This window comes from Balaenoptera musculus, chromosome 13 (genome assembly GCF_009873245.2).
Source record: "Balaenoptera musculus isolate JJ_BM4_2016_0621 chromosome 13, mBalMus1.pri.v3, whole genome shotgun sequence".
NCBI classification, from domain to species: Eukaryota; Metazoa; Chordata; class Mammalia; order Artiodactyla; family Balaenopteridae; genus Balaenoptera; species Balaenoptera musculus.
Genome location: NC_045797.1, coordinates 90,471,016 through 90,498,796, shown reverse-complemented (window position 1 = coordinate 90,498,796; position 27,781 = coordinate 90,471,016). Strand labels below are relative to the sequence as shown.

General features: G+C 47.3%; 3 protein-coding genes across 9 annotated transcripts in view; 1 reads left to right on the top strand and 2 right to left on the bottom strand.

The window, feature by feature from the left end:
* SH3YL1 (SH3 and SYLF domain containing 1) overlaps window positions 1-1,897 on the bottom strand; it is a 46,253-nt gene extending 44,356 nt beyond the window's left edge. Inside the window, 1 exon segment of the mRNA XM_036873550.1 lies at window positions 1,732-1,897. Within this exon segment, the coding sequence (XP_036729445.1) occupies window positions 1,732-1,762 (31 nt within the window). The 5' untranslated portion in view covers window positions 1,763-1,897.
* Window positions 1,898-2,297: 400 nt separating this feature from the next.
* ACP1 (acid phosphatase 1) lies at window positions 2,298-16,141 on the top strand. Of its 4 annotated transcripts, none has more exons than XM_036873397.1 (6): window positions 2,298-2,420; window positions 6,765-6,838; window positions 7,087-7,200; window positions 13,552-13,613; window positions 15,598-15,703; window positions 15,863-16,141. In XM_036873397.1, exons 1-6 carry the CDS (start codon window positions 2,378-2,380, stop codon window positions 15,938-15,940), a joined length of 477 nt encoding a protein of 158 aa, XP_036729292.1. In that variant the 5' UTR covers window positions 2,298-2,377; the 3' UTR covers window positions 15,941-16,141. The 4 variants fall into 4 exon arrangements, 2 of the variants coding, with proteins under 2 accessions (XP_036729292.1, XP_036729291.1); XM_036873396.1 differs by lacking the exon at window positions 7,087-7,200 and adding an exon at window positions 6,926-7,039; XR_005022412.1 differs by lacking the exon at window positions 15,863-16,141 and having other exon boundaries at window positions 6,926-7,200; window positions 15,598-15,708.
* A 1,889-nt stretch (window positions 16,142-18,030) lies between these two features.
* On the bottom strand, window positions 18,031-27,152 carry ALKAL2 (ALK and LTK ligand 2). 4 transcript variants are annotated; one of them, XM_036873401.1, is made up of 6 exons: window positions 26,901-27,152; window positions 25,895-26,205; window positions 24,464-24,517; window positions 24,298-24,378; window positions 21,477-21,542; window positions 18,031-18,913 (listed from the first exon to the last, which is right to left on the bottom strand). In XM_036873401.1, the coding sequence occupies exons 2-5, from the start codon at window positions 26,151-26,153 to the stop codon at window positions 21,478-21,480; spliced, it is 459 nt and encodes a 152-aa protein (XP_036729296.1). In that variant the 5' UTR covers window positions 26,154-26,205; window positions 26,901-27,152; the 3' UTR covers window positions 18,031-18,913; window position 21,477. The 4 variants fall into 4 exon arrangements, with proteins under 4 accessions (XP_036729296.1, XP_036729297.1, XP_036729294.1 ...); XM_036873402.1 differs by lacking the exon at window positions 18,031-18,913 and adding an exon at window positions 19,885-20,283; XM_036873399.1 differs by lacking the exons at window positions 18,031-18,913; window positions 21,477-21,542 and adding an exon at window positions 23,409-23,602.
* Window positions 27,153-27,781: the final 629 nt, after the last annotated feature.

Below are 27,781 nucleotides of genomic sequence, written 5' to 3'. Positions count from 1 at the left end.
AAAATGAACTCCCCCCGAAGAAAATAAAAATTCAGTGTGTTTAGGTCTTAAACTGCACAGGATGATGTCTTATCATGACACACTTGCACATAAGGCAACTTGTAGAAAGACGTCTGTGACCACCGGTCACTCAGCGACACGGCAGCAACATCCCCTTGACTTGTCAGTGTTCTCTTTCCAAACACCATATCCTTCTTTCTAAACAGTGAGAAAGCCCCTGAGAAAATTTCCTAAATGGAATAAAAGCATCAAATCACTCTTGATGAGCACAGATTTCTTTTAAATATTTTTTTTAATCTTACAAAAGATGAGGGATAGTATTAACTCATTTTAAAGAAACTTTGTTTAAATAGAACACTTGTAAACCAGATAACCAGTTCTCCTTAGTTTATGCATGATAAACAGGATGGAAGTAACAACTGATTTTAACCTCCAGCTGGCCACTGCGCAGGTATTCCAATAGCAGGCCACACAAAGAACTAAACAGCACCATGGAGACTTGTTATTTCTCTGAAGTGCGTGTGTGCAGAGTTTCTGACTAACGCGTTATTAATTCAGGCATCTCCCACACCTCAATAAAGACTCTCCCGAGGACAGAAATGCAGGACACGCCTGTTCCGTATACAAAAGAAAACCTGAAAACCTCCACCCCTTTGGTAGAACATTCTGGGGCCATCAGATTCCTACTCTCTGTGGGCAGGGGTCCCCTGTCTGTGTCATTCTCTGCAACTCAGCCTCAGCAGCAGCAGTGGTGACACAGAACTATTTGTTGAGATGAAGTGAAAATGACACACTTCCAGCTAGCAGGGTAAATCTCATTACCTTATGGTCATCTACCTGTTCAGAGCAGTTTCCTATTTCATTACACAAGGAAAAACCACCACAGTAAAGTAAAGAGGTCCAAGGTCCAGCGCTCACAGCACCAGGGAGGCGGCCACTCTGCCCCAAGAGGTTCCCCGGAACTGCGGGTGATCACAGGCAGGGCCAGGTGAGGTGTGGAGGGCCTGGCACTTACACCTGGGGAGCCCGGAAACAACGGCAGCCTTCTGACTCGTGCTGCGCGAACCAGGCGCAGACTGAGCCCAAACCGTCCAACAAAGGTCCAGAATGTCCCCCACTAAAACAGTCGGGAACGAAAAAAGATAGTGACTAATAACTTGGCTTTTCAAATATTAGATATTTACAAACGAAGTGAATGATAATCGCTAAAATGAAAAACGAGAAGAGCCATTCTATGAACTGAATCAACTGGGGGCTAAACCTGAATCACAACCGCATTTGTGGAGAGTCCAGGGAGCCGGTTCCTCTTAACTTCTGACAGTTGTGGGATAACTGAGTGTTAATAGATGCGCAACAGCAAAAAAAATCCCAAAGACATCGTTTCTACCTCTTTCACCGAACATTTACCCTCCCCAGCAAAACTTTTTTAAAGCGTAAGGGGTGGTCCCGATTCCAGGTGAGGTTCAGAGGCGTCACCGACACCCGTACTCACTTGCGACCCCGAGCCTGGTCCGTTCCGGCGCCCCTGGAGCTGCGGACACCTACCCAGGAAGAGGAGGGGCCCTCCCCGCTCGGCTCCGCCTCCCAGGGCAGGGACCGGCCTAGCGAGGTGCACACCTGAGGACAGGTGAGGGAGCAGGTAAACACCCGCGTTTCCAGGGCAAAGCACCTAGTTTACACATATTCGCAGGACAAAAAGAGCAGCTAAGGGAGGTGTGCGCTCGCCCTCACCGGTCCCAGGGCGGCTGCTGAAGCAGCCCATCTTCGACGACTGGGCAGCCCAGCGGCCGTCCTGCCGCAGAGCGGACCTTGCGCAGCGGTTCCGACCCGGGCACCGGGGGCGGGGGTCTCGGGGGTACCAGGAGGTGCCCGTGCGGACCCCGCCCAGCCCCTGATCGCGGGCCTCACCTTCGGCCGCGCGGCCCAGGTGACGGGCGCTCACCTGAACCCCAGGACTGACTCCCTACTCTCCGAGGACACTCGGGGACCCATCAGGCCCCGTCTCTCTGGCTTCAGTCTGTGGCCCCCAAGACCCCGGGGCTCGGGGCTACGCCCTCTCCCGCCCTCGGGTGGTCACTCCGCAGAGCCGCGTGACCCCAGCTCTCCCCCATTGGGCCCCTCCCCTTCCAGGTGGCTCTTGGTCCCGCCCCATCCCTCCCCTCCCCGCGCCCCACCCCCTGCCCTCGGGGTGGCTCTCGGCTGCGCCTCCCGCGGGCGGCTCTGGGGCCAGACTGCGCAAGCGCGAGACTGCACTCTCGCTCCGGGTGGGGCCGGGGCAGGACTAAGTGGGCGCGCGCAGCGGGCCCCTCGCGGTGCGCATGCGCCGCGCCAGAAAAGTTCCGACGTGATTAGTGGGCGCCTCTATGAGCGCGGGAAGATGGCCGAACAGGTGACCAAGTCAGTGCTGTTCGTGTGTCTGGGTGAGACAGCGCCGATCTAGCCCCACTTTGACTTTCCTGGAGGGCTGGGGAGGGCTTCGTGCGCTCTGGGCCGCGCCGCTGGACCAGGAACGGTGATGCGCAGGAGGCCGGAGAGGGGAGACCCGAAGGGTGGCATGGGGCGCCGCGCTCCTCCGTCAGCGTGGCGCAGTTGCCCGGCAGCTCTGCAGGCGGGGTGTTCCTTGACGGGCCCGGTTCTCTCTCCCAAGCGGGGGTCCCCTGTTCAGTCCTGTCTCCGAGTCGGATCCCCTGTCACCTGCCGAAGTCCTCTATGCATGCCTGGACCTCTAGCTTCTGTACAGTCCTTTCTCCAAGCCCGGTTCCCTTCTCACCTGCAGCACCTGTACTCCAAGCCAGGGTTCCTGGCATTGCACTTGCCTAGAATCCCTTTTTCCCCTTCATCAGGTAGACTCGAGGCCACTGGACTGATCTGTCCTTTAAGGGCCTCCTGATGCGCCGAATCCCATGACAACACCGGTTTGCTGGCTTGTTTGCTTGGCCCGTGCTCACAAATGGATATGACCTAAAGGCAGGGGAAGTGCAAAGGTTTAGGATTTCTTGATTGTAAAAGCCAAACCAGGGAGACCTGATTCCCTAGTTCGCTGTGTAACAGCCCCATGTGCCAATATTCCTCTACATGAAAATGAAGGTATTTTTTATTTTTAATTCTTCAGGTGCCTTCCAGCTCAGAATTATTTTCATTTTTAGGATTTCAACAGTTAGCCTCCCTTACTTAAAATAGAGCTCACTTTCCCTTTAGCTTTCAGGATTTTTCCTTTGATAGGGCACCTCAGTGCTTCCACCCCATCTCCTTAATTCCCCAGAGAGGAAGGCTTACATGGTCAATAGCCCAGTGACTTAAAACCTTCCGATGAGTCTGCATTTCCTGCATTTCCTTCCTCTCCTCTTTAGGTGCACCCTTAAAGAAGACCACAGAAGTGTGCTCAGCGTTTCCCACTTTATCCCCTTTACCGTTTCCTACCCACACACCCTCTGGACTGCCTGTTCCCCAGTACTTCAGATGCTCAGTGTGCCTTCCATTGTGTGCTTCTTTCTGGGAACCCATTTTGCATTTTGCCTGGAAAGCCTTTCTAAAATGTCAGACCCAAGTATTCCCTTCGTTACTTTTTCCAGACCCTCTAGGTAGAGGTAGTTGTTCCCATGACCCTTTATAGACACCTTTCCTCACACAAATTTTATTATAATTACTTGATAGCCTCCTGAGATTATAGCTAGACTTAGCCCTCTTGAAGGCAATAACTGTGGCTTATTTCTCTTTGTATTTCCAGCTTTAGGACAAAATATGATGCACACTAGGTATTTGCAGAATTGAATTTCTATTAGGGGAAAAGTAAAAGGCCTCCTTGTTTCACTTTGACGGTAGGCGTCATTTGGCTTTTAAGCTCTCCACTGAAGGCTGACTGGCTTCAGCGCATTTATTTAAAGGGCAGTTCAGCCCAGGTTGGGCATCTGACAGGATTCCATTGCCTTGTTTATTTCACTTAGTATTGTTCATTAGGCTGACATAATGCAGTATGGTGGTTCTTAATGGGAGATGTCTGCTTGTAAGTATTTATCTTCAGCACTTTTTTTTTTTTTTTTTTTCAAAGCAACTGCCATGGTACCAGGCACTGTTCTGAGTGCTAGGGATATAGTGGTGAGGAAAACAGACAAAAATCCCTGCCTCTCTAGAGCTCACGTTCCGTCATCAACAATCAAGTATTTGGTTAGGACAGTAAGGCAGGAAGAAAGGGGGAGAGGAAGGCGAGCGCAGCTGTAAGTAGGCTGTTCCAGGGAGGCCTTACCGAGAAGGTGACATTTGAGCAAAGACGTGAAGGAGGTGAGGAAGCAAGCGTAGGGTATTTTGGAAAAGCACCCTGGACCCAGAGGATGGCAGGTGAAAGGTTTTGAAGTGAGGGTGCTGGCCACGTTCAAGAAACGGCCGGGAAGCTGAAGTTCTGGGCCTGGTGACCTAGTATCTTCTCAGTCAGACACTCGTCTGTACCTGAGGACTCAGAGATAATGTGAGTGTTTTCTCAGTTCCCAGTGGATACATAAGTAGTACTGTTCTTGGTGCACAGGGGAGAAGTTACTTCCTCACACACAGTGAGTGTTCTGGGGCAGGAGTCTGCAAACTCTTTATGTAAAGAGCCAGAGAAACATTTTGTGCTTTGTAGGTCATACCAGAGGTGTAGTGCAAAAGCAGCCCTAGCCAATACATAAATGATCATGCTTGGCTGTAATTGTGTATGGACACTGGGATTTGAATTCTATGTAATATTCTCAAGGTATTCTACTTCTGAGTTTTTTTCAACTGTTGAAAAATGTAGAAAATTATTTTTAGCATTGAGAACTATATACAAAGCTGGTGGGTCCTGAGCCCTAGTTTTCAGACCCACATTTAGGTTCTGTGGTGGACAGATCTGGTGAGGCCGTGTGAGGACTTGGGCTCACTGAGCGAGTTGAGCCATTGGAGGATTTTGAGCAGAGGTGGGAGGTTTAAAAAGAAGCCTTCAGCTGTTGTGTTGAGATTGGACTGAGAAGGGGTGAGGGCCACAGGAGGGAGACCCACAGTTCAGAGAGAGTTTGTGTGTTGGACCAGAGCTTTGCCGGTGGAGGGGGTGAGACGTGGAGTTCTGGGGGGATTTGAGGTTGCTGTTTGCCATTTCACTTGGCAGCCTGTATGCAGGACACTAACAACAGTGCACTTCTGAAAGATACAAGTTTTATTCCTTCAAAGCCTTTATTTGGACCTTTTTCAGACTGAAGTGCAAGGAAGTGTCAGATGTATACCATTGGTAAGGGTAATAGCAGAAAAGAACGGAACTCCTTATTTTGGCAAGATTATTAAGTGTTTAATGTTTTAAAGGTCTAAAGAATGTGTGCTGTTAATTGTGTCCCAGCCAGCACAGTGGAAGATGAGAGAGAACATAGTGGTGTCAGATTACCTTTTTCCTACAATTAACCAGTATTTAAATACTCTTCATCCTTTAAAGACCAGCCCTAATTGTTCTTTCTTTTTTTCTCATAAGAAACTTTCTTATTCTTTATGCTTTTTAGAATCTTTTCCTGTGCTCCTGTAGTATATTGCTTGTCTATCAGCATTTGTTTTCTTGTTTTTATTATAGCTAATTCCGTATCTCCCATAAATACATTGCTTGGCACGTGGTAGAAATATTTTGAGGGAAGATTTTCTGTCTTTTATCTTTCTTCCCCTGTGTAGTAAGGAATTTGACCCCATTTCATGAGAGGTCTTGCCTCTATCCTGGCTGCTGGGAGGTAACCTTCAAACCCCTTGGAATTCCCTTGGAGTGATAGGAGAGTTTTGTGATTCAGGGATGGCCCTACACAGCTTTTGCTGAGGAGGTAACTCGGGGCGGAGGCTGCGAGCCACACGTGGGAGGGGAAGGGGCTGGACACTAAGTTCGGCCACAGGCCAGTAATTCAATCAGTTAGGCTTATTTATGAAACGCCAATAAATCCTTGGCACCGGAGCTCTGCGAGGCGTCCTGGATTGGCAGTACTCTGAGTACTGTCACACATGGGTGACGGGAATGTGACACGTCCCCGAGGACCAGAAAGTTTCCTATTTGGAACTCTTCCAGAATCTTTGCTGTGCTCTCTGACTTTGGCTGGATCTGCTCTGTATCTTTTTGTGATAATAAAACTATAATCATAAGTGTAGCATTTTCCTGAATTCTGCAGTCCTTCTGGAGAAATATTGAACCTGTAAGGTTCAGCTGGTTTGAAGTGGCCAGCTGGTTTGAAGTGAGGGTGGCTGTGGGGATCTGTGAACTTGCAGCTGATGTAAGTTCTGGGCAGACTGGACAGCCTGGAGGACCATCCCTGCCCCAGCTGGCTGACTTCTGGGTCCACAGCACTCAAGCAAGGGCTCCGCACGGGTCCTGCGGTAGAAGTCTGTGTGGAACTACTCTTAGGCCTAAACACATTTGCTTGTGTATTTTATGAAACAATATTCGTCTGTATTATGTGCAGTATGCTTGAAAATACGTATTTTAAACTCTATTCTGTTGTATTTCATTTTAAAATAGACTGGTTGCCACCCACTTCGTTGATTTCCCGACTCGCTTCTGGGTCAGTGATAGCAACCTGAAAAACGATGGTTTTGGTCATAACTGTTCTGATTTCTGAGGTCTTTGTCATTTGTACTTTGAGTACTTGGACAGTTGGTGTGAAATCATTGAGCGGGGTTGGCTCAGCTGTTCCCCCAGGTTCTGCCAGGTGCTGGCAGGATGGTCACCTCAGAGAAGAGTACCTTGCTTCCCTCAAACCAGATGCTCACTCTGCCCCCTCCTTTTTTTTAAGGTAACATCTGTCGATCACCCATCGCAGAAGCAGTTTTCAGGAAACTTGTAACTGATCAAAACATTTCAGATACTGTAAGTACTGTTCACTACCTTAAAGAGGCCAACCTGAATGGCTTTGGGGCAGAAAATTGTGAAAAAAATTCTTTTTTTCTCCTGCAGTGGAGGATAGACAGTGCAGCAACGTCCACGTATGAACTAGGAAACCCTCCTGATTATCGGGGGCAGGCTTGCATGAAGAAGCATGGTATCCCCATGAGTCACGTTGCCCGGCAGGTACCGTACTTGACCTTGAAGGTGCACTTGTGTGTTTTGTGTTGCAGTGGGTCATTGACAGTGGCGCTGTTTCTGACTGGAACGTGGGCCGGTCGCCAGATCCAAGAGCTGTGAGCTGCCTAAGAGATCATGGCATTAACACAGCCCATAAAGCAAGACAGGTAGAAGAGACCTTGTTTAATTTCTAATACGTTGATCCCGTAACCTGAGAGGTTGTGAGAGGCTTAACCAGACTTATGTACAATGAGTGTGTTTATTTAGGGTCGGCCTAACCAGCCACAATACACCCATTCTGGTTCCACAGTTCTGAAAGGTTTGCATGGTCTTGGAATTGACTTATTAAAATGCATGGTCGAGAGAGCCCTGGCTAAGAGCTGGAAGACCTGAGCTGTCATCTCCTTTTTTTTCTATCTGTGAGGTCTTTAAACATTTAAGCCATAGTGACTTAGTCTGCTTCCATTACTAGGTTGTTGCTAGAATAAATTTCTGTTATAAATGCAGAAACATATTGCCAGCTGTGAAGTGCCTTAGAAATACAGGGTAATGCTGATATTATTATGGAGGCACGTCCTGTGCACCAGCAGTAGTCCTTCTGGGTTTTGGTTCTGGAATGCGGCCCAGCAGAACGTCCTGCGAGTAGGATGGTGTGCCTTATCTGCTCTCCAGGGTGGAAGCCACCAGCTGCATGTGGCTCTTGCACTTTTGAGATATGGCCAGTGTGATGGAGGCTGAATTTTAAATTGTAACTCATTTAAATAGCCACTTGGTCTGGTGGGCACGTTATTGGGCTACAGGGTTCTAGACTCCCGTGGAACCGCGGGAGGTGGGGTGCTGAGGTTTTCATGGCAGCATTTGTGGCGAGACGTCGGGGTCCGTAGGTGGCCTGTCCAGTCCCTCCCAGTCTAGGAGCTGCTGTGGGTGCTGGTGCTGCACCTTCTATGACCCCAGGGACCAGCTGCCACAGAAACACGCTTCATTTCTGACTAGCGTGTTGTCCTAAAGGGACTGCCATTTTTATCAATATGATTATTTTGTGGAGATTCAGTTGGATTTTTTAAAAACCTCGCTAAAATCTGCTAACTTCCTTTGGTATCCATCCTAACAAAACGTAGGCTCTATAGGCCAAGAAAGGTCATGGCTTGGTGTCAGATGAGCTTTTGAGGCCTTTAAAGTGAGAAGCCAAATATTTTGAAAATCAGTTGTCAAATATATTGCATGTTTGTAAGTATGGATGGCAGTGTGAGAACTATAATTTAGTATTAGTGCTTGGATCAGAACTTTTTGTAAGACTGGATAAAGATTCCTTAGTCATTGGTATACTAAATTTTGTCTCTATTTAAAACTTTGCAGATTGCTTTGCCATATAACATCGTATTTTAAATTTTGGCCGTTCTCAGTTTTTATCAATTACAGAGAGGAGTGGTTGGTAAACACATTTTGCAGATCAAGAAACAGTTCTGGAGAGAAAATAAATGACTTATTGAAGGTTACGCAGCTGCAAAGTGGTAGAACTTGGATTTAATTACAGGTTTATTTGTTGAGGTGTGTGCCAGAAAATTCACAAAACAAAATTTCTATAGAAACACTTTTAATATGTTAATAATGTCTCAGAAATTAGTAATACACACATTATTTTTGACTTAGATAACTGAGACCTGTGAACTAGTTTCTGGCTACATCAGTTGACTCTGCATGTTAACAATTTACTATTTAAATTAACTATTTTAAGGACCCTTTCTTAAGTGGAATTTTCATTGGAGATTAAACATTTTTTATATCATTTGTCCATTCTAATCTCTTCAGGGTTTTGCATACCTTGCCAATTTCTACTTTCTGTTTTTTAAATAATGTAGATTTATTTTGAGTAGACCTTCAGAATTATGAGCAATCATACTTCCATGTTTTCTATTTTTAAGATCAGATTATTTTTCATATGCTAAGTTTATAATAAAAGTGGGTACAAATGAAATATTTTAAATACACATGCCTTAAAAAAACAAAGCTAGAAAGTTACTGCTTATGAAATTATTACCAGTTTTAGAAGTAGTATTTCCACATGATCTATTTTCTTTTTCTTTTTCCTGTTGCTTTTAAGAAAATTTTCTCAACAATGATTTTTTAAAAAATTTGAAAGTCCTAGTAGGATATGTCAGTATCACGTCAGATCTTTGTTATTTTTTAGTATTTTCTAATGTTTACAGATTTCCTCTTTAGTGAGTATCACAATTTGTATGAGAACTATTCTAACATTTCTATTAAACCTGGGTTTCATAGACAAAATACACTTAGGTTACTTTTTTCTTTTTAGCGCGTGTAATCATTTCCCTGGGGTATGTGAACTCTCACATCCGGTTAGTTCTGTGGGGATGTTTACTTTATCATACATTCTTTCCCTTTTCAGTAAACTTTATTTGACACATACACAGATGTCAGGGAGCTCAGTGCATCTTACAGCACGACCAGCTCTACTCCCTCTACTCCAGAGGTCACCACTCAAAATGCCATCTACCTTTTTAACTTTATGGCAGTGGAATCCTATAGTGTGTATACTTCTGTCAGCATTTTCCTTTGTGAGATTCTCCATATTGTTGCTCATAGCAAAGCTTCAGTCATCTTCATTTGTGGACTCAGTATCATTTTACAGTTAGGCTACAGTTTATTTATCAGTTCCACTCTTGATGAACACTCGGGTTGTTTCTAGTTCGGGGCTGAGTTCCACTGAATATTTTTGTATGTGTGCAGTTCTGTTGGATACACACCCCGCATCACACACTGTGTCGGGTGGATACACACCTGGCATCACACACTGTGTCAGGGTCGAGCAGCCTCATAAAACAAGTTAGCTAATGTTTTTTTTCTCTTCTGTTAAAAAACTTTTGTCAAACAATGATGGTATTTCTACTTTAACTGTTTGGAAGGATTCATCTAATCCGTTGTCTTTTTGTTGTTTCCTGCAGTTGCTGTCATTTTCTTCTGCTGTCTTTAGTTTTTCTTCGGTGTGTAGTTACCAGCAGTTTTATGTGGTCAAATTCACTTCCTGAATTTGTGTCTTGATGGTTTTCATCAGTGCTGGAAGATTCTGGGCTGTTATCTTTGTATATTTTTCTTGCCCTCATTCTTCTGAGATTCAGCCTAAATGTATTTTGAACATAAATTTCTTGTGCTTTTTCTACTTTCTCCATCATTTTCACTCTGTTTTTCAGTCTGAGATTTTCCTACTGACCTGTTTTGTGATGTACAAATCTTTCTATGTTTTCAAACAGTCCATAAGCCTCTGTTTATTGAATATTTAGTGTCTGTTACTTTCTTTAATTCTTTAAGTGTTATTTGATTTTTTAAATTGATTCCAGCTCTCTGGTGAAATTCTGCATCTTGCCCTATATTTTCTTGAACAATTCCGATCACAGTTATTTTAAATAAAGTCTAAAAAAAAAATAAAATAAAGTCTAGTAGCTAATACCTGGCTCATCTGTGAGTCTGCTTTTCTTTTCTTTTCCTCCTTGTTGTATTGCTTGGTAGGCTTGCTAGTTTGTATTAAATGCTGAGCATGATGTATAAACAATGTAGAAGCTTTGGGTGAAGGTCCTTTGCCCCCACATGGCTCCGCTTGGGTAGGGCAGGGATTGGTTTGGAGCAGACTGGTTGCTGGACCTGCCTCGCGGGGCTCGGGCTGTGCTGGACGGGCCCCTCTCGGGTGAACTTCCGGGAGCCCCGCCTGCTGGGGAGGTGTTCGGCACACAGGGCTGCTCCTGTTTGGCAGCTTCTGAGGTAGTTCTTCTTCCTTCCTCGCTGAGTCTGCTGCGTGCGGCCTTCCACTTGTTCTCTTGGCTTCTTTCTCTGAATGGTTTAGGAACTTGGCAGGTGCTCTGAGGAGAACACGTGTGGGCGCCAGCTTCACCTCCAGCGTCTCCAGCCGGTGAGGTTGCCCACTGGCCCTTTGGTGCTTCTGCCTCCCATCAGCGGCCTTCTGCCCAGGCTTCTCGTGACCTGGGAGGCCGGATGGTTCGACCCACGCGATGCTGAGCACCCCTTTCGTCCCCCATCGTGACAATCACGATGTCCTCAGACATTGCTAACAGCCCCTCCTGCGAGAGTCTAAAGCACAGTCCCCAAAGTGGGTTCCAGGGACCCCTAGGCCCGTGAGGTCAAGATGTGTGAGCCAGGGATCCATTCAAACGGTCAGGCTAACCATAACCAGTGAGCTTGGACAGAGTAGGAAGAGTTTGCGCGTATGTTTTCATGTTCTGCATTGCAAATAACCTGTAAGAAACCACTGCTAATGAGCTTTGGTGTTGCATCAGAGAATATCCACAGTTACACGATGGCTGGTAAAATACTGCTTTTAAGCTACGTACTTGTGTGCGGCTGGGTTTGCATATTTCAGCAGATCAAATGGAGAAGCGCACAGGAGAAGCGTCTGCCTTGAGTAAGCAGACATTAAAGAGATTTGCAAAACTGTAAAGCAGCGCCACTCTCCTCCCCAAGTTTCCGTGTGGAGAGTAGAGCTGCTTTTCATTTATAAAAATGTTATAGTAACAGGTAATGCATTTTTATTATTTTTAAGTGAATAATAAGTGTTATAAAAATTTCACTTTTAATAGCTTTGGTGAATATTGGTACAATAGATGTAACCCTAAGTAACAAGTTGTTTAGAGGGAAGGCCTAAATAATTTTTAAGAGTTAAAAATTTCTGCATCCAGGAAGTTTGAGATCTCTCTTCCGAGCTCTAGCCAGGGCCCAGAGTCAGCAAGTCCTCTTGAGGGCGGGAGCAAGATGCCAGCTGCCCTTTGTGGCCGGTCAGCCCTCTCAGGCAGCCAGGCTTATCTGTAGCAGCAGAGGGCCCGCCAATTTGCATACCTGGTCCTGTGCACGCGGTTGAGATTTTGGCCTTTCTGAGCCTGGCTGTCATGGGAGCACGTTAATGATTGTGCAGAAGTGTTTAGTTTTGATGGGCGTTTTCTACTTTTTTTCTGGCAATAAGGTTGTTTTGCCACAAGCTATTTCATTTATAGCTGCAAGCGGAAATCCTTTACCATGCATTCTTTATAAGATGTTAATTATAGCTGTTCCTCTTCTTCCACAGTCATTTTAACATCTAAACATCATGTAGCTACATGTAGCTGTCAGTTACTAAGTCTTTCTTAGGATCTGCAATTGCAGTCATTCCAAAATTAAAAACAATGTTTAATATTTAATCCCAGGACATTTCTCAGACAACTAATTTGGGGAAATAACTTGTAATGTTTGCTCTAATAGATTTAAAAATAAGCTAGTACCTTGGGAATATTAGCAAAATTTGGTCCCGGTACTTTATTAATGTGCTACACTAAAAAATAATGCAAGTGCATACTAAGAGCCAAAATTTATTATTTTTAACAGAATAGTGAGTATATTTATGGTTCTTTCGCAACACTGATTATAGTAGAGTGTCACTACTCTGTTTAACCAGGAATTCAAAATCTTTGTAGTTTCATTGTACCACTATATTTTAGAGGATTTTTTTAGTGATGAAGATGAGTATTGAAAGCATTCTTAGAAATTATTTCCATCCTTGATTACGGCATGTTTCCCTTCCTTCCTTCCTTCCTACCTGCCTACCATTTTTTTAATTGAAGTGTAGTTAATTTACAATGCTGTGTTAGTTTCAGGTGCACAGCAGAGTGATTCAGTTATATATATATATATATATATATATATATTCTTTTTCCGATTCTTTTCCCTTATAGGTTATTAAAATTGAATATAGTTGTTCCTTTCTTACTCTGTCATTATTTATACTACTAAAAAATCATGAGTTTTTTGTTTATATTTTAGTGAGCTTATGTTTATGAATTATGTCAGAAAACAGCACAAAGTTTAGGTTAGAATTAGTAAAAATACTGAGTGGCACTCTCTTCTGTGTCATGTCCAAGTTATGGATATTTAGTCAGAATAGAGAAGATCCAGAGATTCAGTTACTCATGTGTTTCTTTCTAGTGAGCCTGACCACCCTACTTAAAATGTTGTCTTCCTCTCTGCCCTCTTCTCTGCTTTATTTTTCTGTGAGGCATTTTCACTCCTGAGAGCTGCCCACCCTGCATAGGAGGGAAGCCCCACGAGGACAGCTGTCAGTGCTGCAGTTGATACATGTCACTGGGGCTGAGGATGAGTACTTGTAGAATGAAAACTAGGGCTCAGATACGGAACATTTTAATAAGTTAACTGAATTATACTTTGTTTCTAAGAAGTCGAAGATGAAGTATAAACTTTGCATCCACATATTATACTACTTAATGATTATTCTAGGGAACTGTATAAAATAAAATTTATTTGCAATACAATTTTAGGAAATCAGGTTAACTGTTTTAACTTTAAAGTACCTTAATTGATTTATAACTTAATTAGTGAGTAGCAGATTCAAGTATAGCCTTTTTTTTTTTTTTTTTTTTTTTTTTTAAGGTTCTGTTTTGGATCCTCTAGGCTTGATTGGTCTAAACGTAAACATTATGTTTTCACTTCTCATTTACTTTTAGGTTACCAAAGAAGATTTTGCCACTTTTGATTATATGCTATGTATGGATGAAAGCAACCTGAGGTAATCGTATTTTTAAAGGGTATTTCTCTTCAACTCAGTTTAGTAATAGGCTAAGCAGTTTGTTGTCCAAAATGACTTTTCTAGTACCTTAAACTTTTAATATATAGTGATGGTCACAACATGTAGAAGTACTTATTTAGAGTAGTAAGAAATCTAGAGAATAATTTAGAATTGAAGTCTCATACATCTGTTTATACTGAGACACACCCTTTGATAAGGAAAAGTCTGATATATAAGGTGATGCTTTGTTTTGCAGGAGAATGAGTTCGTTATTGCTATAATGATTCAGGGCCAGCATGGTGTTTTATTGTGTTTCTCATCTTATTCCCCCTTACAGCTGCCCCACACCAACCCCCAAAAAAAGACTAACAAAAAAGAAGACTTTTTAGTTCATTTAAATTGTTGATTGCCTTAATCAATTTAAAAAATAAAAACTGTCAGATTAAGGTATTAGATAAAAATGGCTACGCATGGTGCGTATCATGTGCTGTGCACGCCAAAGCGCGTCCTCTGAAGGTTTGCACTGTTGCTCCGTCTTATCAAAGAGGAATTCGAGGCACAGAGAGGTTACGTTACTTGCCCAAGTTCACAGATTCAGCGGTGGGTGTGTTGGAATTTTAGCCTAGGCTCTGTGAGGCATGAGTCACACTCACCACCGTGCCCTATCGCCTCACATGTGCGTTTGACCTCAGGGGACATGGATCTGGGCAACAAGGAACTTGGTGTGGCATTTCTTCAGCCAGGCATTGGTAACCAATGATGAGAGCATTTTCCTGGGCCTCTCCTCGTGAAGTCTGAGGTGGGCTTACATGTATTACGGGCTTCATGTATTAAAATTAAACCTAACAAACAGTATGATACAATGTGACCATGCAAAGATAAATGAATACGATATATTTTACAAATACAGAGGCAGACTCGGGCTAAGTGACCAAAGGGAACATATGAGCAGACCGTGCGCCAGTTGCAAGACGGGCACCATGCTGCCTGGCACACAGTAGGTCTTGCTGAGTGAGATGCCTCAGCAGTCCGCCTGCAGGGCCCTTGGTGTCTGCCCTCACCGGGAGGACCGAGCTGAGCCCTCGGTGTGAGCACAGAACCACACTGCCTTGCTTCACTGCTAACCCGTAAAGGTTGCACGTGTTTGATTCACAGAAACTCTTTCCTTTAGTCACTGTTGTAGGTGGACAGGTACGGATGCAACAGGCTTACCTAGGTTTTCATTAATCACGAACTGTGTTAAAATGCATAGATTTTCTGTTTTTGTTTTTCGCTTGTGAGTTTTGTTTTGTCCTCATTTTTCTCACAGAATAGCTCATGAGTAGCCTCAGCAGTGTCCTGTTAGAGAACTCCGTGTGGCACCCTGTCTGTTAATGCAATGTCCAGACGTGGTTGGCACTTGGTGGTGCAGCCCGAGCCACCCCTGCGCCCACCTGCCCTTCACGTTTCAGCCACAGTGGCTTCCTGGGGAGGGTCTGTGCTCCGAGGCGTCGCGGGTTTCCCTTTAGACTCTGTTGTCCCCCATAGAGATTTGGTAACCTAATGCGGGAACAGTGCACATGAAGCTCAGTGAGAAAGCGGAGGTGGGAGGTGGGAACGGAGCCCCCCTAGGCAGTGGAGTGGGTGCAAGGACCACCGTCAGGACACCTTAGCATGGAACCTCCCGCCCTCTGGGACTTGGTTCTCAAGGCTTCTTGCGTTCCATTCTGTCACCTTCTCAGGAGAATGCTGATTACTGTCTGACTCGAAGCTGTACGTTTAGTGTAAATCCCCTGCTGTTGCGAGCTCCCTTGCCTGAGAGACAGAGCCCCATGACCGCAGCCCCACAGAGGGCCGTACAGAGCTGCCGAGTGTTTGATTTCCCCTTTAAATCAGGTCACTTTTGCTGGATTTTGACATGGAGGCTTCATAAAACCCTAGCAGATGTCCCAGTTTACCTTGAAGCCATAGATCTGAAAATGAAGTTCATGTTTCAACTTTACAGAGATTTGAATAGGAAAAGTAATCAAGTTAGAAACTGCAGAGCGAAAATCGAACTGCTTGGGAGCTACGACCCACAAAAACAGTTCATCATTGAAGACCCTTATTATGTAAGTACGGCTTACAGGCTTCCATCCTGCGGTTCAGGGCAGGGGTAACGCGAGGATCAGCCTGTCTGTGGGCCCTAACGTCCGGAGTCGGAGGCAGCCTCCCGAAGGGCCTCTTCCTCGCGCAGGCTTCGCTCCTCTTCCTTTTCCCTGTCTTTTCAGGGAAATGACGCTGACTTTGAGGCCGTCTACCAGCAGTGTGTGCGGTGCTGCAGAGCCTTCCTGGAGAAGGTTCGCTGACCCGGGCCCAGTCCTGCTGCGGCCCGGGCTCCTCCCCGCGGGCCCGCGTTCTCAGGTGTCACAGTGTCGCCATTCCCTAGCCAGGGCCGCAGCCCTTTCTTCAGTTGACTCACTGTTTCTTACCTTAAAAAATAATTGTAGATGGAAATCAGTTGTTGCGTTTGGTGGAAGAACAAATAAAAAATTTTGATTCAGACAGTTTATGGGGTAAATGTTCTTAGACTAGTTGAACCTCCCACTTTGCCCCAGTTACAAAAATAGTGGAACAAACAAAATAGTAGAGCAGCAAAATAGCACATAATGAAGTAAAACATTACTGTAAGGCCCGTCAGCATCTGAGCCCATCGGCGCTTCCAAGATCTGCACTACCTCTTCCCTCTGTGTGGACGGGGCCCCTGCCCTGCACTACCTCTTGATGCCAGGGCCCGGTGTCCCGTGATGCTGGCGAGAAGCGTTCACACTTGTGCATTTACAGGACAGGAAGGCGGCAGATTTGTGCGACTTATCTTCAGCACCTTCACTCCTTAGTTTGTGTCTGTCTAGTTGATTTCATAAGGAAGTTAGCTTACGTGTTCCCCTTTGAACCACTTTGCCTCTGGACACGTAATTATGTCTGGGAAGAAGGACACTTGTGTGCTGGTTTACCTTAGGGTCAGTTTGGGGACCACGTCTGCTTTTACATGCATGTGATTAACCTGAATGTCAAATATAGGTCAGCTTAGGTGGGAAAAAAATAGTAAGTGGGAAAAAGTCCTTTTATGTTGGAATGCTTAAGTATTGATAAGTATTCTTTTATCAGTGCTTAGTTTATAGGCAAATATAGGTAATTTCTGTGCACTTGGAGATAACTGATTTAAATTCATATGAATATATGTCAGAAAAGATTGTTTTCAAATAAACTGGGGAAATTACAAAACTACAACTAAGTACAAGTGTGGTGTCTGCCTGTTTTTTTACTGACAGGTGGAGAAGAATCAGAAAGCATTGCCTCCACTGTCCGTTTTGGATGATGTGTAATGTGTGCCTGTCTGCTCAGTGCCGGGCAGTACCCTGAGGAGCCTAAGTGCCTAAGTAAGCACGTTGCTTCCACTTGAGTAATCTGTTCATGGAAGAAGCTGGCAGCCCTGCAGCCACAGTGGCCTTGCCTCTGCCCCCGTCTTCAGTGGAGTGTGGGTTCTCCTCCTTGGGGCCAGCACCCCAAAGCAGACCCCTGTGGATGGCTAGATGAGGGACAGCTTTTCTCCACTCCCGGTCTTCACCCCAGGTCATCGTCGATGACCCGAAATCCTGGGAGGACTCTGAGGCCCAGATCAGTGCGAGTGACGGTCGCTCAGAAGCAGGGAGAGTTCAGAGGAACGGCCTCTAGTATCACAGGCGTCCCAGATGGAGGACCTTCAGTCCTGAACTCACTCGGGCCTGAGGGATGAGCAAGGCAGCTTTCCCACCAGGCCACCGCGGGCGGCAGACTCAGGGACACTGGGGAGGCCACGGCAAGAAGACTGGCCAGGTGTGTGTGTGGCGGCCTGCGGGATTGCTCCAGGAGGGCTTATCCTGAAACGTGGGAGGTTGGGTGGATTGAGAATTTGATAATGGTAGCTCTAAAAAGTAAAGAATTGAGGGGAAAAGTCTACCTGCAACTAGCAAACAGGAAAGTAAAGCACTTCAAAAATTACACCCTAGTGCCCTAATCGTTCAGTAATTGCTTAATACTCTCAAAGTAAGGAAATTTCTTACTCTTTTCTGTTCCTTTATGTTGATCAATAAATCTCTATAGTTTGTTTTCTTTAATATTTACATATATGTCTTAAATACAGATCCTCAGACAAATCCTAGGATTCCTAAGTTGACTTTGTCTTTAGGCTGTATCCACACTAGGGGTCATATGAACAGAAAACCTCACTGCTGAATTCACTTGTCTTAAAAAATTAGATCCAGTCAGATTTGTTCAAAATATATCTACCTGTAAAAATCTGGAGCTTCTTGGAAGTCTTAAGGTCCCTCTTAGTTTAGTGTTTCCATTACAAAGTCATACAGGAAATACAGAGTTTAGTGTTTCCATACAAAGTCATACAGGAAATACGGATGCAACCTTATTTGAAATATTCGCTACCAAATCACGTACGTTAAGAAATATGTCGCCAATATATAGTGCCACTCTCTTTAAAAAATGCTGATGTCCTTTACAAGAATTCATAGCTTTCTCGTTTTATTTATTTATGCCTTTTATATTCTGTGATATCCTGCCAGTATTTCAGTCTTTTCAAAAGATCTGTAAATCATGAATTCCCAACGATGAACTTGTTCAGAAGTAAAGAGTCGCTTTGAAGACTTCATTATAACAAACACTTCATTTATTACTTGCGTTTTATTTACAGTATTTACATATTGCACAGTATCTGGATACTATTTTACATTTATTATACAAAGGACAAATGAAATTAGCCTGAGCATGTACACAGATTTACACTCCAATGTCTCCACAACTGAAGTTCTTTTCTCTCTCTCTCTTTTTTTTTTTTTTTAATTTTTCATGCAATTCCAAATGATACTCTGGGAATTTAATTGTAAAAGTAATAAAATATTAAATAATACCATATGCTATATGAAAATATAGTTTTAGATTCTGCTGATTCTGCTTATGCTTCTAAAGAAATATTTGTGATGTCACCTAATCAGGAAAATGAGATATCTCTGCCATTTCACAGCATGACACATCAAATGTGGAGCATTCTCCGGTTTTCTAAAATGACCAGTGGCAAGCGTTACTGTCAGGCACACCCATTTACTGACTCTGTGTCCACAGACGGTGTCAGCACACAAAACTCAAGGTAAAGGAATTATGGAAGAGTCTGTCTGCAAAAATAAAGCTCTGTTCACGGGGTGTGTCCAGAAGGCAGTGGGTTCTGTCCTTTGGTCTCCAAGGCACTTCTCGTGGTTCCTGGGCCGTTGCTCCTGCACGGTGCTCTCTGCTCACTGCGAAACAAACACGTTTGGTTTCAAAGAATGATTCACAGTTGCTTAGTGATTCTGGAAGACCTATACATTAAATTACGTGCAACGTAATGTGTGCCTAGATATGAGGAATTACAGTGTGCATGTTGCCCTGTGTTCCAAAATGTGTGTCTGTTTTATTCTGGAAAGTAACTCAGTCCTCAGTCATCACGGGCCTGCGGTGCTAAAGGGATGAAAATCATCACAGACGAAGAGAATGCTCGTTAGGATCTGAAGGACAGCGCTCAGTGTCGACGCGTCTGCCGTCAAGTCCTCAGTAGTTCCGTCCACGCTGATTTGGGGCAATCCTGGGCTGCTCAGGTGAGGCTGCATTTTGTAGAATGAGCTGGATACTTGTTACTCAAAACTCCGTTTCTCTGAAAGTATTCCAGGGCTCAGACTTCTAACTTACTCGAGCGGCAAGTCCAGGTAATGAAGGGGTGTGTTTGGGAGGCTGTCTTGCTGTGTGGGAGGATGGCTGGGAAGCTACAGCTTCTCTTTGGCTCAGAGGAGATCAGGTCATGAGTTTCAGCAAGAAGGAGCGAAGGGCTCGGGCTCGGGCTCTGCTCTGAGACCACAAGTGTGGAGGGTCCCTGTGCTCGGACACCTCTAAAGACTTACTTCTTTCACACTTAGCCTTTAAGAAGTTGAGGTTATGGTCTGGAGTAGGAGGAGGAATCTTACTCTGCAGCTTTGTCCTGACATCTTCACGTGTTAGGGCAGCAGAAGAAAGGTATGTGGACACAGCTTATGCCACTTAAGGAAAACCTACTGCTAACGCAGGATGTGTGCTCTGCCCTCTGGGATGTCAGGGTACACAGAAACCCTTGACTGTCTGCATCGTCACCAACCAGTGAAGAGTTTGCTACTGCGGTTTAGAACTTCTGGAATTGGAAGAAGTTAATCTTTTAAAATGTTATAAAATTATTTTAGCAGAAGTATCTGTATTTTAAACTACCCATTTCTTGGCCAAAGTGAACACAGTTACTGACAGTGGTGACCAGTGTGATGTGGGTCTCCGTGTTGTGTTGGGAAAGCCCTGGTGTGCCCGTCCTGAGACGGTGCAGAGGTAGGCCCATGCTCGGGAGCAGTTCCACGCAAGCGTAGGCTCCTGGGTACCATTACTCTCGACTTTTCGCTCCGGGGAGCTGTCTCTGCAGGAGAGCAGTCTTTGGGGACCCGCTGTGGGGAAGCACGGGGTTAGCACGCAGGCACAGAGACAGGAAGCCTGTGGCCTGAGCGGTTCTTCTGGTGGATGTGGACGCTGGGCATCTGGTCTCCCCACTTGTAAGTAGATGGCAGTTGTTTTCCAAGGATGTGCCTGTTCATCTTTGGAAATAGTGATGCTTTAACTATAAAGAAATGCTTAATAAAGACAACATTCTCATCTCCCCGGGCAGGTACTTTGGGAGACTTGCAAGAATCCATTCCTTGCTTTAAAAATAAGAAGTTTTCTGTTGGCCACGTGGGCAGTGGAAGAGAAACTGGACAGCATTCAGATGAGAAGTGAAGGTGGAGGAATTTCTCAGCTTTGGCATTAAAAACTGTGCTTTCACTTCCCCCACATAGAAAGTGTTATACAAGTTTCAGTGAGCTTGTGGAAAATGTGGGATGATACCCTCCACTAGCCACTTGTTTCACTGAACCCCCATTTGCTAGTGGGACTTCTGATGGGAAGAAGCCGCGCTAAGGACGCAGCTCAGGGCAGCACCCACTGCCCGGCTGACCCCGAGCATCTGTGCAGACGTTGTTCAGCGCAGCCTTCACCATGGTGAGCACCCCTCCTCCACTTACAGGAGACGAAGGGACAGCCATCTGACTGCGAGGTAGACCCAGCATCTGGCCGTGCCTAGCACACAAGACACACAGCTAGTGTCCAGTTGTGAAGTTATAGTTTGTGGCTGAAATCGATGGCATTTGTCTCAGGAAAATAAAACCTTTCAGCCCATCCCTTGACTCTTGCTGACAGTTAGTGTTTATGTGTTACATGTCAGCCCTCAAGAGGCCAAGGTAAAAAGTTTAGCCGATAAACTCAATGTGTATTTATATTTTTACCATCAGAGGCTTTGAAAAAATAACTTTTTGATAGAAACATTTAAAGAGGATACCTATTCTTAGCTATTCTTTATAAGCGTATTGGTATAATGATAGAATTCAACGCAAACATTTGCCAGATACGTCACTAAAATTTGCATGGATACGGTTGGTCATATACTTATTTATGAATGTTTGAGTGAAAGCCTAGAAGTGGGTGGGCAGATACACACCACGTCACGCACTGAAGTCAGTAGCCAGTGGGCTGTGTGCAGGTTAATGTGAGCTCGGCCAGCGTGTCCTCCTGCGACAGGTCTCAGTGGCTTCCTAGGGTGCTGTGTGTTTACCGCTGGCCAGTATCTAGAGCTATTTTGAGTGTTCTGTCAGCCTTACTCAGAGTAAGGCTACTTTACCTAAAGAATGACTGTCTCTAAACTCCCATGAAGTTTTCATGTCCCAAATGCATCCAGTCTTTGGTGTGTGGGCCACAGCGACAGGGCTGTCAGCTTACCTTATCCCTCCATGCACGTCGGACTGACAGCCAGCCGGGTAAGAAGCCGGGCGCATCTCTTATAGTCTACAAGGGAAGTAAATCACAGACCCTCGTCAGCTACCTCAACAACTTAAATGAATAGCATTCATTTTAAACAAGCATAGCAACTGCTAAAGCCATTCATTCCTTTAAATATTCTGAATTCCTTGAAAACAATACATAGACTGTCATCTGCAATCGTGGCTCGAAGTTGTTGACTTAATAATCTATGGTGCCTCGGGGCCTTTAGCATCACGTGACAGAAGTTAAATGGTGTAACTGGGAGGCTGTGGGAAGTGGGGATGCAGAGTCTCCCACGCGGCTGCTCTCTGCTTGTTTTCTTCTTGCAGTAGCTGCTGGGCTCATTAAAACAGCTTTCGTTTTGCTTCCTAGAGTACGGTCTTCCCGTGCCCTGTGTTACTTAACTTTTAGGTCACGTGCAGGCCGAGTCCCCTCTTGAGTTAATCATAACACAAAGCCTTCCGCACAGAAATTCTAAAGACAGTGGGTCAACAGCCAAGTACCAGAGCAAAAAAACCTGGCTGGACGATGGAGGGAAGCGAGAGCTGATTTCTGAGCGCAGACTGGTTTTCTTAGGCATCTCATATGGTTTCCTGTTTCATTAGTCTCACAGGTGCTGCCTTACAGGAGACAGCAATCACGCCCATAAAGGGATTCCTCAATATGAAGTTCACTTCTCAAGAGTCACAAAATCCTACTTAAAGATGGAAGAATTCATACTCTTAGCTGAAATTCTGAGTGAATGAGTAGATTGACAGCAATAAATATGCACAGCATGTTACGCAAGCACCTAAAAGTCTTCTAAAAACGCACCCGCTAAATATCTAGAGGACATAATAATTTGGGCTCAAAGGAAAACATTATCTGACAGCTGGAAGCAAGGTCATCAGGATTCCTGGCTCTTCTGCTCTTCTTCAGATGCGCCATGTTTTTTAGGATGTGGTTTTCCTAAAGAGACCACATGTGGAAGCAGCGGACTGTAGGAGCTCAAAGGAGATACTGGCGTTTGCCACACACCCTGAGATCCTGAGGGCGACCGCGACCCCGCTGGGCCACATGTTCTCCACCCTGATGTCCACCTGGGGTCCCCTTAAGGCGCAGACTTTGCTCAGCAGGTGCGGTGGGCTCAGAAGTCCTGCTCTTCCCAGGAGCCCACCCCAGGACCACACCTTGAGTGAGAAGGGCTGTGGCTCCTTCTGTCTAACCGGCCAGGATTCCGGGAACTGCCGTATGCAGCCTTGGGCAGCACAGAAGGGGCCAGGTCGTCTCTGCAGCTCTTTGTGGGCTGAGAGAGGTGGGACCCAACGAGCAGCCGCTTGTTCAGGGCACAGATCTGCTTCCAGGCCCAGGGGCATTTCTGACCGGTCCTGGTCCCACCGCCTCACCTTATGGGTGACTAGGAGCTTGGTGGTGGCCCACTCAGCAAAGGAGGCGGCAATGTGGGTGGCACCTGTGGCGTCTGCGATGGGGCACACGCAGCCTAAGTGCCTTGTCTGTCTCCTTGCCCGTGAATGAAAGGATTCAAGCAATGACCCTAAGGGTCACTTTCAAATTTAGAATCTATGATCCTATTATTGTAAAACAAGATTTAATATAAAAATATATACACATTGAAACAAAATGAGAAAGTTCTCTGACCCCTAGAAGCAGGTTAGTAATTCTCAAACAGAAGGTGATTCCATTTCAGAGGAAGGAAAGAGGGAGGTGAGGTGTCCCAGGTCCACGTGGCCTCGATGAGAGGGTGAGACTGCAGCATGGAGCTGCTGGGACACGGGTGCCGCCCGCTGACTTGTGCCACTGTCCCTGTGACAGCTTCGACCGGGACCACCTCAGCTCCCTCCTGAAGGCGCTGCCCGTCTTCCTGCCATGTCTGGGGACGTGCGAGACGAGGCGCCCCATGACGTGATGCTGCGGCCTGCACAGAGCGGCTTCCCCTTCATGGAAAGGAGCTTGTTGTTTTGAGCAGGACGGGCAGGTCTGGTCCGCTGCCCCTTGGGACAGTCCTGAAAGCTGCTCCTAAGATACCTGGCTTATTTGTACAACTGCCCTCCTGTGAGCCTTCAATGGAAGGAAAGTTGTGGTCCCTACACACAAAAAAATTGGTGTAGGGCTCTAGCAGATGTCACTCTAGCGAATAAGTTACTTGTCATCATTGTATGTTTTGTGAAGAGCACAGGGAACCACTTTTGGGGGAATGAAGTACACTTGGTTGTGGACAAACCAGGAAGTTACAGCAGAGAGCCAGACAGAAGAGGGCACCTGCATTGCTGAATTAGTGATGAAGCCAAGCAGAAGAGCAGGATTTTGAAATAGCAGCAAAATTCCTGGGTGATGGGGTTATAACTACTGGTGGAAACACAAAGTCTCTGGCCAGGGCGGTGGGGATGGCCCAGGGCCAACCATAGTTACCTTAACACCCTGCAGTAGTCATTTTAGCAACTCATTTGAAACATTTGTTCCACTGTCAGAGTTGAGTGGATACAAGGACAGGCATCAGACCAGAATTCGAGAACGTGCATGGAAGAGTCCAGCCCCTTCCAAGAGCCAATTCATTCCAGTGACTGTAAACCATGTTCCGTTTGGCACTAGCTGCTGCTGCCTGTACTTATCTTCTTAAGTGGTCTACTCACCCCAGCCCCTGACTGCATAGTCAACAGCGAGTAAATATTAGCAAACCCGGGTTACAGAAGGCAGGGGCCTGTTCACCTAGGTGGAGGGGCCTGAAGTCGCGTCTACCCTGTACTGGCATTTCTAAAGCGAGTTGGATGCGATCACTTACAGGCGGGGATGGTGCAGTCTCGGGTGTTGTGGTAAAGTCTGTGGAAGTGTTTGCTGCACTTTGGGCTGAAATAAAGAGGACCTGGAACGTGGAAGAAGAAACAGATTGTGAGGGCTGCGGGATGCCAGGAGCTGGGGAGCAGCGAAGTAATGCGTGGAAAGCTTACCTGTAAGATGTTTCAGAAACTTGTCTTTCATCCTTAGATCTCGAGGAACAATTTCTGTTTGAGGGAAAGTAAATTAATTATTCAATTGCCTGAAAAAAGCATGTTTTCATGTGATCCGAAGTGAATGTTTAAAGTTACTGGAAATTCTGCCCTGAACACAGCAGCCCCGTGATTGCAGTACGTGACAATGTGAAGACGGGTGATAGGGCACATTTTCCTCAAATCGTATTAACTGCTCTCCAAGCTCCGGTATTAATGCCCAGTCTCCACCACTAGGATAGAGGCAGGGACTGTAAAGTTATAGGAAGAGAAAGGGGTGTGTGTGTGTGTGTGTGTGTGTGTGTGTGTGTGTGTGTGTGTGACAGTTATCTTCCAGTGAATAAACCACTCGTAGACACTTTCATCTTGAAGAACTTGGGAATCATATTCCACAACCTCTCAAAGTTTAGGAAGAAAACCTGATCTCATACTTCAAACAAAAAATTTGCTATAGGTATATATTCTTCTAGGTATATATTTAGAAAAAGGGTTAGTTGCTGTCAAAACCACTTGTTATGAAGACTGGTGTGAATGCATGGAAACAGACATTAACCTGGTTGGATGAGATAAAGGTACAGTTCCCAGGGAAAGACAGTACCGGCACAGCGCCTAGGTAGTGTTGGTAACTAACGTGACTGACATTCTTTCTGATTTCAGCCTTGTTTTTGCTTTTTTTTTTTATAGTCATCTGGATTCATTCTCACCCACCTGTTCTGCACTAGTAATGCCATGGCACGTGGTCACACTACCACCAATTCTCCTCATCTGAAGAGGGAACATTTCCATAAGAATCTTACTTGCAAGGTTCAGACATCTCCTAAATGTCAGTCTTCATTTACAACTAACTTTAGTCAGTCTATATAAAATTGACCTTATCATATTTGACCTAATTGTGTCATGAAAGCATTAAAAGCTTGCATGCTTTCCTTGGTAATTTCCCAAGGGGCAGCCGCTCTGGGAAGGCTCTGCCATGGGGAGGGGGGGCGGGGAATGGGAATTTGTGTCTCAGTTGAAAACTGCTTTGCTGAAAATATTTCCATTTCCAAAATAACAGATGACAGTTCTATGCTGAAATTACTGACCTAGGTGACAACTCACACGTCTTAGAAGTGGATGAGGGATAGTTATGCTATCTGCCAGGCATCATTCATGGAATTCCTACTTCCTTCTCTAAAAAAAAGTATTTCCCAGTTTTTTTAACAGTCAAAATGTATTTATATTTTAAAAATACGTATGTGTTCTCAAAGACAATTCTATTTGCAAGCAAGTACTAGCTCTTCCAGCGTCTCCCGAGACAGGACAGGCGGACGCGCCGCCAACACCGCACACACACGAGAGGCCCTGGGAAGCGGCCCGCTCCGTCTGCACAGCCACGCGGGCGGGGACGCTCACCCACTCTCTGCTCCTCCGGGTAAGCCCCGTAGTCCGAGACCGCCCTGCGGCCCAGGCTGTAGTCCTGCCGGCCCGAGAGCTGCAGCCTCTTGGACTCTCCCGAGTGGTACTTCCTGAGCTCCTGGACGATCTCCACGATGAGCTGCAGCAGCGTCTGCCTGTCTGCCGCCTCCCGCGTCTCCGCGAGCCCCCGGCCGGGCCCCGCCGCCCCCAGCACGAGCAGCAGCCCCAGGAGGAGGGGGCGCCCGGGTCCGCGCATCCTGCGCTCGGCCAGGCGGGGCGGATCCGACGCGCGCCCGGAGCTCGGCTCGCTGCAGGGACAGGGGTGCGGGGAGACCCGGACAGCCAGTCGGCGGGGCGAGCGGGGAGGGCGGCAGAGGCCACTCCCCTCGGGCCGCGCGCCCGGCCCTGCGGACCCCGAGGCCGCCCGCCCACCCAGTGGAGGGACGCCCCGCGCCGCCCCGGGCCTGGAGGGCGGGCAGGGGCCCGGCGGCGGGAGGCCGGGCCGCGGTCTCCACGAGGACGCGCCCTCCCCGAGGTGCCACGCGCTGATGCTGAGAGCAGCCTTGGGTGCGCCCGCCCTCCGCGCGCGGGCGACACGGGCTCCGGCCGCCCTGCGCCCGCGTCCCGCCCCCGCCGCCGGCCTCCGAACTTTCCGGGAAATGGCGCATCGGCCGGCGCCCCGCGGCTCAGCGCGGCGCCGCAACTTTCCGTCCCCTGTAGACGCCGAGCGGGGCGGCGGCGGCCGCTCGGAGGGTCGGGCCCACACCCATCTCCCTCGGGGAGCGGCCGCGCTCAAGTTTCCAGCAGCGCCTTTGTGTGGCGGTCGCCCCCTCCTCCCGCTGTCCCCGATCCCCCCCGAGGAGCTCCCGCGCCGGGACCCTCGCCCCGGCCGCCCGCTGGGCCAGGCTCTGGAAAACCCTTGGCCCCCGGGGACGGGGCCCGGCCCACACCTGCCCGGCGCCGCCCTCGGGGCCACCTGCGCGCAGGAGCCCGGCCGGGTTACCTGTCCCCGCGCCCCGCAGCCGCGGGCGTCCTCTGGCGTCTGTCCCGGCGTCCGTCCGCGCGCCCCGCTCGCTACTCCATGCCCGGCGGCGCCCGGGCCGGCGGAGCGCACTGGACGCGCGGGGAAGCGGACGCCGTGCCTCGGCAGCTCCGAGCTGGGAGCCCGCGGTTGCCTGGAGTGCGCGCCGGCAGAGTCCGGCCTCGGACCTCGGGGCGCCTCTTATCCCCGCGGCCGCCGACGTCAGGCGGGTCCCCGAGGGCCCGGCGCGGGGCTTTAATTAGAAGCCGCTGAAGTGTTCGTATCCCCGCGCGGATCTTCGTCAGACACCCCCCCGCCGCCCCGCCAACAACTCCTCCCATGTCTCCCTATCCCGCCTGTCTCCCCCTCTCCCCACCCCCTCCATCGCCCCCTCCGCGTCTACCCCGTCTCCTCCTCCATCTCCCCCATTTCCCCCCTCTCCCCCTCTCCCCATCCCCCTCCAGCTCCCCTCCTCCCGCCTCCTCGCCTCTCCCATCCCCCCTCCTGCATCCCCGCATCTCCCCCATTTCCTCTCTCCTCCATCTCTACCCGCCCTGTCGGTCTCCCTTACCCTCTTCGCCCTCCCCTTCCCCACCTCCCCCATTTCCCCCTCTCCTGCCTCTTCCCCCTTCATCCCACCTCCCTCCTCCTCCCCCTTGTCCCTCCCCTTCACCCCCCCTTCTCTCCTTCAGTCTATTTCCCTCCGTTCCTGTCACTTGTGACAGGATGAGAAGAAACGCCTTTACCAGGAACTCGGATCTGTTTTTGTCTAAATGTAGATCTTGGGCTATTAAAACAGGAGCTGCCTGATTGTGTCGACATTTAATAAGTCACCTGGAGTCTGTGCGTTTTGGGGGGATCTG

Coding starts and splice junctions, on each gene's coding strand:
- ACP1 (XM_036873397.1), top strand. CDS start 2,378: ATGGCCGAACAGGTGACCAAGTCAGTGCTGTTCGTGTGTCTGG. Junction 7,201..13,551: donor CAGCCCATAAAGCAAGACAG/GTAGAAGAGACC, acceptor ATTTACTTTTAG/GTTACCAAAGAAGATTTTGC. Junction 13,614..15,597: donor ATGGATGAAAGCAACCTGAG/GTAATCGTATTT, acceptor TCAACTTTACAG/AGATTTGAATAGGAAAAGTA.
- ALKAL2 (XM_036873399.1), bottom strand. CDS start 26,153: ATGCGCGGACCCGGGCGCCCCCTCCTCCTGGGGCTGCTGCTCGTGCTG. Junction 24,518..25,894: donor CCCGGAGGAGCAGAGAGTGG/GTGAGCGTCCCC, acceptor TCCCTCAAACAG/AAATTGTTCCTCGAGATCTA. Junction 23,603..24,297: donor AGACTGCACCATCCCCGCCT/GTAAGTGATCGC, acceptor TTTTGTGTGTAG/GGACCACAACTTTCCTTCCA.